The sequence below is a fragment of the Blennius ocellaris genome (genome assembly GCF_963422515.1).
Source record: "Blennius ocellaris genome assembly, chromosome: 12".
NCBI lineage: Eukaryota > Metazoa > Chordata > Actinopteri > Blenniiformes > Blenniidae > Blennius > Blennius ocellaris.
Genome location: NC_137661.1, coordinates 29,223,769 through 29,236,268, shown reverse-complemented (window position 1 = coordinate 29,236,268; position 12,500 = coordinate 29,223,769). Strand labels below are relative to the sequence as shown.

The following is a 12,500-nucleotide window of genomic DNA, read 5'->3' as shown; positions in this document are numbered from 1 at the left end:
GACAATAATCAACAGAGACAATAATAAACAGACAATAATAAACAGAGGCAATGATAAACAGACAATAATAAACAGAGGCAATGATAAACAGACAATAATAAACAGAGACAATAATAAATAGAGACAATAATCAACAGAGACAATAATCAACAGAGACAATAACAAACAGAGACAATAATAAACAGAGACAATAACAAACAGAGACAATAATAAACAGAGACAATAATAAACAGACAATAATAAACAGACAATAATAAACAGAGACAATAATAAACAGAGACAATAATAAACAGAGACAATAATAAATAGAGACAATAATAAACAGAGACAATAATCAACAGAGACAATAATCAACAGAGACAATAATCAACAGAGACAATAATAAACAGACAATAATAAACAGAGACAATAATAAACAGAGACAATAATAAATAGAGACAATAATCAACAGAGACAATAATCAACAGAGACAATAATAAACAGACAATAATAAACAGAGGCAATGATAAACAGACAATAATAAACAGAGGCAATGATAAACAGACAATAATAAACAGAGACAATAATAAATAGAGACAATAATCAACAGAGACAATAATCAACAGAGACAATAATAAACAGACAATAATAAACAGAGACAATAATAAACAGAGACAATAATAAATAGAGACAATAATCAACAGAGACAATAATCAACAGAGACAATAATAAACAGACAATAATAAACAGAGGCAATGATAAACAGACAATAATAAACAGAGACAATAATAAATAGAGACAATAATCAACAGAGACAATAATCAACAGAGACAATAATAAACAGACAATAATAAACAGAGACAATAATAAACAGAGACAATAATAAATAGAGACAATAATCAACAGAGACAATAATCAACAGAGGCAGTGATATAAAGTGTTTCCTGAACTCCACTGGTTGTTGGTCACAGGCCAGACCAAAAAGAGAATCAGAAGAAAGAAGTCTGAAAGTCAGTCTGGTCTCTTCACTTCCAGGTGAATCGTCCACATCCCAGTGACCATCCTCTGCTCGTCCTCTTCCTGGTTGGGGGGGTCACGCCCTCCGAGCTCCGCCTCATCAAAGAGATGGCCGCCACACACAGACCTGGAGCTCAGGTCAGTCACGCTTCACGTCGATGTACCGTTTCCACACGAGGCAGCGTTTCACAACACAAGCATCTGTGGAACAAAGAGGACGTCCTCCGTCCATGTTCCACAGGGAGGTGGAGCAGTAAGAGGCTCTATAGACTCCATCAGTCTCTACAGACCACAGGGAGGTGGAGCAGTAAGAGGCTCTATAGCCTCCATCAGTCTCTACAGACCACAGGGAGGTGGAGCAGTAAGAGGCTCTATAGCCTCCATCAGTCTCTACAGACCACAGGGAGGTGGAGCAGTAAGAGGCTCTATAGCCTCCATCAGCCTCTACAGACCACAGGGAGGTGGAGCAGTAAGAGGCTCTATAGCCTCCATCAGCCTCTACAGACCACAGAGAGGTGGAGCAGTAAGAGGCTCTATAGCCTCCATCAGTCTCTACAGACCACAGGGAGGTGGAGCAGTAAGAGGCTCTATAGCCTCCATCAGTCTCTACAGACCACAGGGAGGTGGAGCAGTAAGAGGCTCTATAGCCTCCATCAGTCTCTACAGACCACAGGGAGGTGGAGCAGTAAGAGGCTCTATAGCCTCCATCAGTCTCTACAGACCACAGGGAGATGGAGCAGTAAGAGGCTCTATAGCCTCATCAGTCTCTACAGACCACAGGGAGGTGGAGCAGTAAGAGGCTCTATAGCCTCCATCAGTCTCTACAGACCACAGGGAGGTGGAGCAGTAAGAGGCTCTATAGCCTCCATCAGTCTCTACAGACCACAGGGAGGTGGAGCAGTAAGAGGCTCTATAGCCTCCATCAGTCTCTGCGGGGCGGAATAACGACCGTGAAAGAATCTTTCCACTTTGTGATCACAACTTAGTGGAACGAGTGGATCTGGACATCGAGGCTTTATTCTGGAAGATGAAATGCATCTTTAAGAATCACTGTGAAGATTGAAAGACGAAGTGTCTTTTTAGTGTCTTGTTGCCAAATGAGACTTCACCAGCTGTCTGGGACGTTAATTTATATATGAAAATGAATTTAACCTGTATATCTTCACTAGATTTATTGTTTTCAAGGATTGTTCAGGTCTCAAAAGACGTCTGTGGAGAGTTTCTAAAATGGTATTTTGGATGTGACACCTACTGATTTTAAGCCAACATTAGCTTGACATGGCTGAAAAAGTCCTGTTAGCTTTTTTGTCAAAGTAATGTATGGTACACTAACTTCTTATACTTCCAAAATGATAGAATTTGAATGGTGAATAATCACTGAAGTCATTTCAAAGATTTAAAGCAGTGAAGGACTTGCATTCGACAAGTTCTGAGTAGATTAATCAGCAACACTTTACTGGAGCCTTTTGAATTGTATCAGCGTTGAAAGGAAGTGGGTTTCTTCATTGCAGTGATAAAGGCTGTAGGATGATCTATATGGGGGGGGTGGGGGGGGGTGGGGGGGGCAGTGATCCATCCTCTGATATTGACTGGCCTCAACAAAGACCAAGACTGACAGCATCAGCACTGACCTACTTCCACAGGTGTGAAGGTGAGAGCGCCATGTAGGTGTTGTTTCTGCTGCCGTCTGCACTGACAGGCACAACGTGCAGATGAAGGCAGGTTGTGTGTGAGACACGAGTTGGGAGGACAAGGGGACGTGGGGTCGAGACATGTGGGCTTGTCTTAATAAAAGGTTTTGAGAAGGAGGCCCACACATGTCCACTCCTCCACATGACATGGATAAACACCTGACCCAAGTGCTCATGAGCAGCCAGCTGCACAGCACTGGTTCCTCCTGCTGGACCAGTTCCTGGGAGACGTGCTCACGCTGCCGACCGGAGTTAAAGCAACACGCTGCAGAGCGACGGCGTCACGGTTATGCAACCCAGGACGTCTGAGCTTTGGTTTCCAGAGCTGCTTCAGATGAAGCTCTGCGCTCTGGTACTTTTCTTACTTACAAAACAAACATGTTTCATGCTTCTAATACTGCGTCTGGATCCACACATGTTGCAATAAGCCATAAACCAAAGACAGGACACTTAATCCGTCATACTCGTTTCTAATGTAGGAAATCTGGCCAACAGAATGATGTAGTGAGGGAAAGTTTAGTATTGTTCATATTCTACATGCTTTAAGTATCTGCATCAGTTGACTTAATAGAACAGGGGAGGTCAACCAGCCACAGACCAAGAGCCACTGACATGACATGGTACTGGTACTAGAGCCACTGACATGACATGGTACTGGTACTAGAGCCACTGACATGACGTGGTACTAGAGCCACTGACATGACATGGTACTGGTACTAGAGCCACTGACATGACATGGTACTGGTACTAGAGCCACTGACATGATGTGGTACTAGAGCCACTGACATGACATGGTACTGGTACTAGAGCCACTGACATGACGTGGTACTAGAGCCACTGACATGATGTGGTACTGGTACTAGAGCCACTGACATGACATGGTACTGGTACTAGAGCCACTGACACGACATGGTACTAGAGCCACTGACATGATGTGGTACTAGAGCCACTGACATGACGTGGTACTAGAGCCACTGACATGACATGGTACTGGTACTAGAGCCACTGACATGATGTGGTACTAGAGCCACTGACATGATGTGGTACTGGTACTAGAGCCACTGACATGACATGGTACTGGTACTAGAGCCACTGACATGACATGGTACTGGTACTAGAGCCACTGACATGATGTGGTACTGGTACTAGAGCCACTGACATGATGTGGTACTGGTACTAGAGCCACTGACATGATGTGGTACTGGTACTAGAGCCACTGACATGACATGGTACTGGTACTAGAGCCACTGACATGACATGGTACTGGTACTAGAGCCACTGACATGATGTGGTACTGGTACTAGAGCCACTGACATGACATGGTACTGGTACTAGAGCCACTGACATGATGTGGTACTGGTACTAGAGCCACTGACATGACATGGTACTGGTACTAGAGCCACTGACATGACATGGTACTGGTACTAGAGCCACTGACATGATGTGGTACTAGAGCCACTGACATGATGTGGTACTGGTACTAGAGCCACTGACATGACATGGTACTGGTACTAGAGCCACTGACATGATGTGGTACTAGAGCCACTGACATGATGTGGTACTGGTATTAGAGCCACTGACATGACATGGTACTAGAGCCACTGACATGACATGGTACTGGCACTAGAGCCACTGACATGATGTGGTACTAGAGCCACTGACATGACATGGTACTGGTACTAGAGCCACTGACATGATGTGGTACTAGAGCCACTGACATGATGTGGTACTGGTACTAGAGCCACTGACATGACGTGGTACTAGAGCCACTGACATGACATGGTACTGGTACTAGAGCCACTGACATGACGTGGTACTAGAGCCACTGACATGACATGGTACTGGTACTAGAGCCACTGACATGACATGGTACTAGAGCCACTGACATGACATGGTACTGGTACTAGAGCCACTGACATGATGTGGTACTAGAGCCACTGACATGATGTGGTACTGGTATTAGAGCCACTGACATGACATGGTACTAGAGCCACTGACATGACATGGTACTGGTACTAGAGCCACTGACATGATGTGGTACTAGAGCCACTGACATGATGTGGTGCTAGAGCCACTGACATGATATGGTACTGGTACTAGAGCCACTGACATGACATGGTACTCGAGCCACTGACACGACGTGGTACTGGTACTAGAGCCACTGACATGACGTGGTACTAGAGCCACTGACATGACATGGTACTGGTACTAGAGCCACTGACATGACATGGTACTAGAGCCACTGACATGACATGGTACTGGTACTAGAGCCACTGACATGATGTGGTACTAGAGCCACTGACATGATGTGGTGCTAGAGCCACTGACATGATGGGGTACTGGTACTAGAGCCACTGACATGATGTGGTACTAGAGCCACTGACATGACATGGTACTGGTACTAGAGCCACTTACACGACGTGGTACTGGTACTAGAGCCACTGACATGACGAGGTACTGGTACTAGAGCCACTGACATGACATGGTACTGGTACTAGAGCCACTGACATGATGTGGTACTGGTACTAGAGCCACTGACATGACATGGTACTGGTACTAGAGCCACTGACATGACGTGGTACTAGAGCCACTGACATGACGTGGTACTACAAAGAGCCACTGACATGACATGGTACTGGTACTAGAGCCACTGACATGATGTGGTACTAGAGCCACTGACATGATGTGGTACTGGTACTAGAGCCACTGACATGACGTGGTACTAGAGCCACTGACATGACATGGTACTGGTACTAGAGCCACTGACATGACGTGGTACTACAAAGAGCCACTGAACCCTTGTCCTCAAAAAGACAGGAGCAACTGCAACAGTTTGTGTTTTCTAAGGCCTGACGTGACTCAATGCAAACCGTTGGAGGAGGTAATGAAGGTGAATTAGCTGAAACATGAGGCACCTTGCTGACTGCTGAGCAGTACATGACACATTGCTCAGCACCAGTTCATGTACAAGTGACTGACGAGACCCGTGGTGGCAGCCGGTCCCTCTAACGGGGTTTTGTTGTGTTCTGGTCCAGGTGCTGGTTTTCTCCACCCGGTTACTGCGACCGACCGACATCCCCGAGCTGCTGTTCCACACCCAGAGGCTGCAGCCTGATATCGGTGTCTGAGAGGGCGGCACGTGGCGGCCAGCACATGGGACACACACACACACACACACACACACACACACACACACACACACACACACACACACACACACACACACAGCTCTGGAGTGGACAAATTAAAGAGACAGAAAATAAATATTGAAATGAGCTGCCAATCACATTCCTATCCTGCCCGTCTGTTTCACTGTGGGTGTCAGAAGAAGCTTTTACTCTGAAATCTTCACTTGAAGCAATAAAGTTTCCAGAACATCCTCGTCTGGTGGTTCTTGTGTGTGCGTGCAGAACGCATGAGTGTTGGTCAGTGTCCGTTTCCAGCCAGGAAACATTACACACACACACACACACACACACCTCTGGCGTGGCGTGGTGTGGCATAGTATGGCGTGGCGTGGCAGGAGGGTAGAGTCCAACTGTGTCACTCCGTCCCACCAGACAGTACGATTAAAATGTGGGTCGTCCTTATGAGACCCCTCCTCGCCGCCCGGTCCCTCAGTGGACGGTAACCACAGAACGTGGCCAGTGGGGCAGGTTCCTTGCATACCGTACACATTTTCTTCGTAGGGATCCCACGAAGACCCGACGGGCTTCAGTTTCCTCCCGTGGGAGTGGTCTCCGTGGTTCACCACCGGCGTCTCGTCTCGTCCAGCAGCTTCCAGGGTTCATGTGAGTGCAGCCCGACACTAATGAGCTGCTGATTTGCAAATAAACACTTCTGATGTGATGACTATACTTCAGGTTTTGTACTGGAAACGTATTGTCTCATTTTCTTATTTTCAGCAGGATTTCAATTCTCAGAGGAGCTGATCATGAGCCCTGCAGTGGCGCCGCTCCAGTGAAGTCAGGAGAGCGTTTCCTAACACGGCTGGACGAGCCGTACCGTCATACCTCATGCTTCAATGGTATTCATCACGCTTATGTACTCCAAAGCCTCTTATAAGAACTTTTTGATTCATGGTCAGTCTTGTCTGTGAGCGTCAGCTCCTTTCACCGTGGGATTGAGATTTATTTTGGGACATCCAAGGACACTGCAGCTCTGCACTATCACACACACAAGAAGGCAGACACACATTAAAAATTCATTGTTTTATTGTGCACAAAAGGTGAGTTTGTCACCGATAAATAACAACAGGCCCTTTGGACTAAGGTTTCATAAAGTGCAGCAGTGGTAATAACAAGCAAGTCATGCTACATGCTGTGCTGTCCCCTGGACCTCCACCCTCATCACGTCGTCATGGACAATGATGGTCATGACAACGAAATACCCTGACAAGCACACACAAGCTGAAGTGGTTGGAACAACAATACCAACAAGTAGCAGCTGCTCACAACAAGTGGTCCTTGACTTGTCTCTCGCTGTTGCCAGGAGACACAGATTCACAGGGGTCTTTGGTCTTTTCTTCTATGTGCCAAGAGTTTGTCCATCAGCCAGCTGCTTCCTGTCCTCAGGTGTCTTCTGTCCCGAACAGGCCCCAAACTTCCCCGCCTCTGTGAGCTGCTTGTACAGACGGAACCGGCCACGGCCCCCCAGGACGGAACCTCTGAGGCCTTTCGCCTCACATCTGCACCTTCATCCACACTGGTGCAGGACTGGAGTCCAACACACTTTCTCCATCTTCCTTCCCACCTCGGGCCACGTTGGACCGTCCTCACACTCTGGAGCGTCCTCACACTCTGGACCGTCCTCACACTCTGGACCGTCCTCACACTCTGGACCGTCCTCACACTCTGGAGCGTCCTCACACTCTGGAGCGTCCTCACACTCTGGAGCGTCCTCACACTCTGGAGCGTCCTCACACTCTGGAGCGTCCTCACACTCTGGACCGTCCTCACACTGAGATGACCGTCCTCACACTCTGGACCGTCCTCACACTGAGGTGACCGTCCTCACTTTGGCCGACAGCGCCTGCTTGAAGCGCCGTTTCAGGTCCTGCATGTTGGGAGACCTGGGCCTGGGGATCAGGGGCGAGCGCCTCTTCTCTGTGGCGGCGGCGGCCGAGGAGCCGGAGGGCGGCGGCGGCGCCTGCTGCTTGCCCAGCTGGCAGCACAGCCGGTGGAACGCCCCCCGCACCTGGCTGTAGTCCTCGCTGGCCGACACCTCGAAGAAGGAGCAGCCCAGGGTCCCCGCCAGCACCGGGCCCTGCTGGGGGTCCAGCTGCCTGAGGTGCAGCAGGTCCACCTTGTTGGCCAGGAGGACCAGCGGCGGGGGGGCGCCGCCCGTACGGACCACCGCTTGGTGCAGCTGGTCCACCAGGTGGAAGCTGTGGCGGTCGGTCACGGAGTACACCAACACCACGGCATCGGCCCACTGGATGGAGCAGGACACGTGGTCCGGGACGCTGAGGACATTGTCCACCATCTGAGGAACACAGAGGAAGAGGAGGATGAGGACATTGTCCACCATCTGAGGAACACAGAGGATGAGGACATTGTCCACCATCTGAGGAACACAGAGGATGAGGACATTGTCCACCATCTGAGGAACACAGAGGATGAGGACATTGTCCACCATCTGAGGAACACAGAGGAGGAGGACATTGTCCACCATCTGAGGAACACAGAGGAGGAGGACATTGTCCACCATCTGAGGAACACAGAGGAGGAGGACATTGTCCACCATCTGAGGAACACAGAGGAAGAGGAGGATGAGGACATTGTCCACCATCTGAGGAACACAGAGGAGGAGGACATTGTCCACCATCTGAGGAACACAGAGGAGGAGGACATTGTCCACCATCTGAGGAACACAGAGGAGGAGGACATTGTCCACCATCTGAGGAACACAGAGGATGAGGACATTGTCCACCATCTGAGGAACACAGAGGATGAGGACATTGTCCACCATCTGAGGAACACAGAGGAGGAGGACATTGTCCACCATCTGAGGAACACAGAGGAGGAGGACATTGTCCACCATCTGAGGAACACAGAGGAGGAGGACATTGTCCACCATCTGAGGAACACAGAGGAGGAGGACATTGTCCACCATCTGAGGAACACAGAGGAGGAGGACATTGTCCACCATCTGAGGAACACAGAGGATGAGGACATTGTCCACCATCTGAGGAACACAGAGGAGGAGGACATTGTCCACCATCTGAGGAACACAGAGGAGGAGGACATTGTCCACCATCTGAGGAACACAGAGGATGAGGACATTGTCCACCATCTGAGGAACACAGAGGATGAGGACATTGTCCACCATCTGAGGAACACAGAGGATGAGGACATTGTCCACCATCTGAGGAACACAGAGGAGGAGGACATTGTCCACCATCTGAGGAACACAGAGGATGAGGACATTGTCCACCATCTGAGGAACACAGAGGAGGAGGACATTGTCCACCATCTGAGGAACACAGAGGATGAGGACATTGTCCACCATCTGAGGAACACAGAGGAGGAGGAGGAGGACAAACGATGCAGGAACCTGATGTTAATGCTTCTGGTCGTCTGCCTGGTGCAGACGTTCAGCTCTGGGATTACTTGTCCTCAACAGGAGACATGTGGACCACTGGGGTCTCATTTCCTGGCCCCAGACCTCCAGTAGCCTCAGTGGGAGCTAGCCTGCCACAGTGGAGGTCTGTCCATCCAGGAAGAAAGAAAACCCTGTCCAGGTTTGGTCCTGGATCAAAGTCCAGTTCAGCTCCGTTCTACTAGCTAGTAGATGTTGACTACTAGCTAGTAGATGTTGACTACTAACTAGTAGATGTTGACTACTAGCTAGTAGATGTTGACTACTAACTAGTAGATGTTGACTACTAACTAGTAGATGTTGACTACTAGCTAGTAGATGTTGACAGTGTCCACGTGTGTCTTCACAACACCAGAAGCAAACACGACAAGACGGTGACAGGTGAGTCTTACCTGGACACCAGGAGTGTCCTGGACCTGGATGGTGACCTGTTCTCCATCCAGCTGGACCTCCCTGGAGTACAGACTGCCTGCACACACACACACACACACACACACACACTTTAACAGCAGCTGTGTCACACGGCGGTTCTTCTCGGTTCTCTGGAAGCTTTTCTCACCAGCGTTCCGCTCGTAGTCTCCGATGAAACGTCTCGTCAGGAACCGAACCACCAGCGCTGCAGGAGGAAGACACTCGTTACGTCACGGGACAAAGTGTGAGGACGGGACAGAGTGTGAGGACGGGACAAAGTGTGACGACGGGACAAAGTGTGACGACGGGACAGAGGACAGGAGTGTGAGGACGGGACAGAGTGTGAGGACGGGACAAAGCGGGACAAAGTGTGACGACGGGACAGAGGACAGAGTGTGAGGACGGGACAGAGGACAGAGTGTGAGGACAGGACAGAGGACAGAGTGTGAGGACGGGACAGAGGACAGAGTGTGAGGACAGGACAGAGGACAGAGTGTGAGGACGGGACAGAGGACAGAGTGTGAGGACAGGACAGAGGACAAAGTGTGACGACGGGACAGAGGACAGAGTGTGAGGACAGGACAGAGGACAGAGTGTGAGGACAGGACAGAGGACAGAGTGTGAGGACAGGACAGAGGACAAAGTGTGACGACGGGACAGAGGACAGAGTGTGAGGACAGGACAGAGGACAGAGTGTGAGGACGGGACAGAGGACAGAGTGTGAGGACGGGACAGAGGACAGAGTGTGAGGACAGGACAGAGGACAAAGTGTGACGACGGGACAGAGGACAGAGTGTGAGGACAGGACAGAGGACAAAGTGTGAGGACGGGACAGAGGACAGAGTGTGAGGACGGGACAGAGGACAGAGTGTGAGGACAGGACAGAGTGTGAGGACGGGACAGAGGACAGAGTGTGAGGACGGGACAGAGTGTGAGGACGGGGACAGAGGACAGAGTGTGAGGACAGGACAGAGGACAAAGTGTGAGGACGGGACAGAGGACAGAGTGTGAGGACAGGGACGGGTCGTAGCTCGGTCGTTACCAGTTTTCCCGACTCCGCTGCCTCCGATCACCGCGATCTTGACGACCCGGCGGGGCGCAGGGGGCTCCGGGGGGGGGCTCTCGGAGATGGTGGTCATGTTGTGGATGAGCCGCATCGTGCTGGTCCTGCTGGTCCGGCGGGTCCTGGTCCTCTTCAGACGGTCACCGGGTACAAGAGACTGGAACGATCCGGGAGCAGCGGCGAGTGGAGGAAGAGGCAGAATGCTGGAGGAGGAGCGCACCGCGGCTTTATAGGGCCTGGAGCCCCCCCCCCCCTGCCCCACCCCCCTCCCCGCTCCTCGTGAGCCTCCGCCCACACGTGGACCTGCGGGGGCTGAACGGGGAGGAAGAGTCTGCAACCAGGTTCCTCTCCTCCACACGGAATCATCCATCCATCATCCATCAAACCCATCATTCATCCATCATCCATCCATCAAACCCATCATTCATCCCTCATCATCAAACCCATCATCATCCCTCATCCATCCCATCCATCAAACCCATCATTCATCCCTCATCCATCAAACCCATCATTCATCCATCATCCATCCATTATCCATCCATCATCCATCAAACCCATCATTCATCCATCATCCATCCATTATCCATCATTCATCCATCATCCATCCATCCATCATCCATCAAACCCATCATTCATCATCCATTATCCATCATCCATCCATCAAACCCATCATTCATCCATCATCCATCCATCAAACCCATCATATCTCATCCATCCATGCCATCATCCATCAAACCCATCATTCATCCCTCATCCATCCATCCATCAATCCATCATCCAGTCAAACCCATCATTCATCCATCATCCATCCATTATCCATCATCCATCCATCAAACCCATCATTCATCCATCATCCATCCATCATCCCATCCATCAAACCCATCATTCATCCCTCATCCATCCATCCATCATCCATCAAACCCATCATTCATTCCCTCATCCATCCATCCATCAAACCCATCATTCATCCCTCATCCATCCATCCATCAAACCCATCATTCATCCCTCATCCATCCATCATCATCCATCAAACCCATCATTCATCCCTCATCCATCCATCCATCAAACCCATCATTCATCCCTCATCCATCAAACCCATCATTCATCCCTCATCCATCAAACCCATCATTCATCCCTCATCCATCCATTATCCTCATCCATCCATTATCCATCATCCATCCATCAAACCCATCATTCATCCATCATCCATCCATCCATCATCCATCAAACCCATCATTCATCCATCATCCATCCATCATCATTCCATCCATCAAACCCATCATTCATCCCTCATCCATCCATCATCAAACCCATCATTCATCCCTCATCCATCCATCAAACCCATCATTCATCCCTCATCCATCATCCATCAAACCCATCATTCATCCTCATCCATCCATCCATCAAACCCATCATTCATCCATCATCCATCCATCCATTATCCATCATCCATCCATCATCATCAAACCCATCATTCATCCCTCATCCATCCATCCATTATCCATCATCCATCCATATCCATCAAACCCATCATTCATCCTTGGCCTCATCCATCCATCACATCATCCTTCATCCATTATCCATCATCCATCCATTATCCATCAAACCCATCATTCATCCCTCATTCCATCCATCATCCATCATTCATCCATCATCATCCATATCAAACCCATCATTCATCCCTCATCCATCCATCCATTATCCATCATCCATCCATTATCCATCAAACCCATCATTCA

At 49.4% G+C, this 12,500-nt stretch overlaps 2 protein-coding genes across 2 annotated transcripts in view; one reads left to right on the top strand and one right to left on the bottom strand.

Moving 5' to 3' along the window:
* scfd2 (sec1 family domain containing 2) overlaps positions 1–6,009 on the top strand; it is a 92,110-nt gene extending 86,101 nt beyond the window's left edge. The window contains exons 8-9 of the mRNA XM_080505967.1: positions 1,015–1,134; positions 5,723–6,009. Coding sequence (XP_080362093.1) covers positions 1,015–1,134; positions 5,723–5,815 — 213 coding nt within the window. The 3' untranslated portion in view covers positions 5,816–6,009. The remainder of the gene's footprint in view (positions 1–1,014; positions 1,135–5,722) is intronic.
* A 1,014-nt stretch (positions 6,010–7,023) lies between these two features.
* Positions 7,024–10,855, bottom strand: rasl11b (RAS-like, family 11, member B; the record flags this gene model as incomplete). The annotated part of the gene is made up of 4 exons (XM_080505985.1): positions 7,024–8,171; positions 9,680–9,756; positions 9,847–9,903; positions 10,741–10,855. The coding sequence occupies 4 exons, from the start codon at positions 10,853–10,855 to the stop codon at positions 7,680–7,682; spliced, it is 741 nt and encodes a 246-aa protein (XP_080362111.1). The 3' UTR covers positions 7,024–7,679.
* Positions 10,856–12,500: the final 1,645 nt, after the last annotated feature.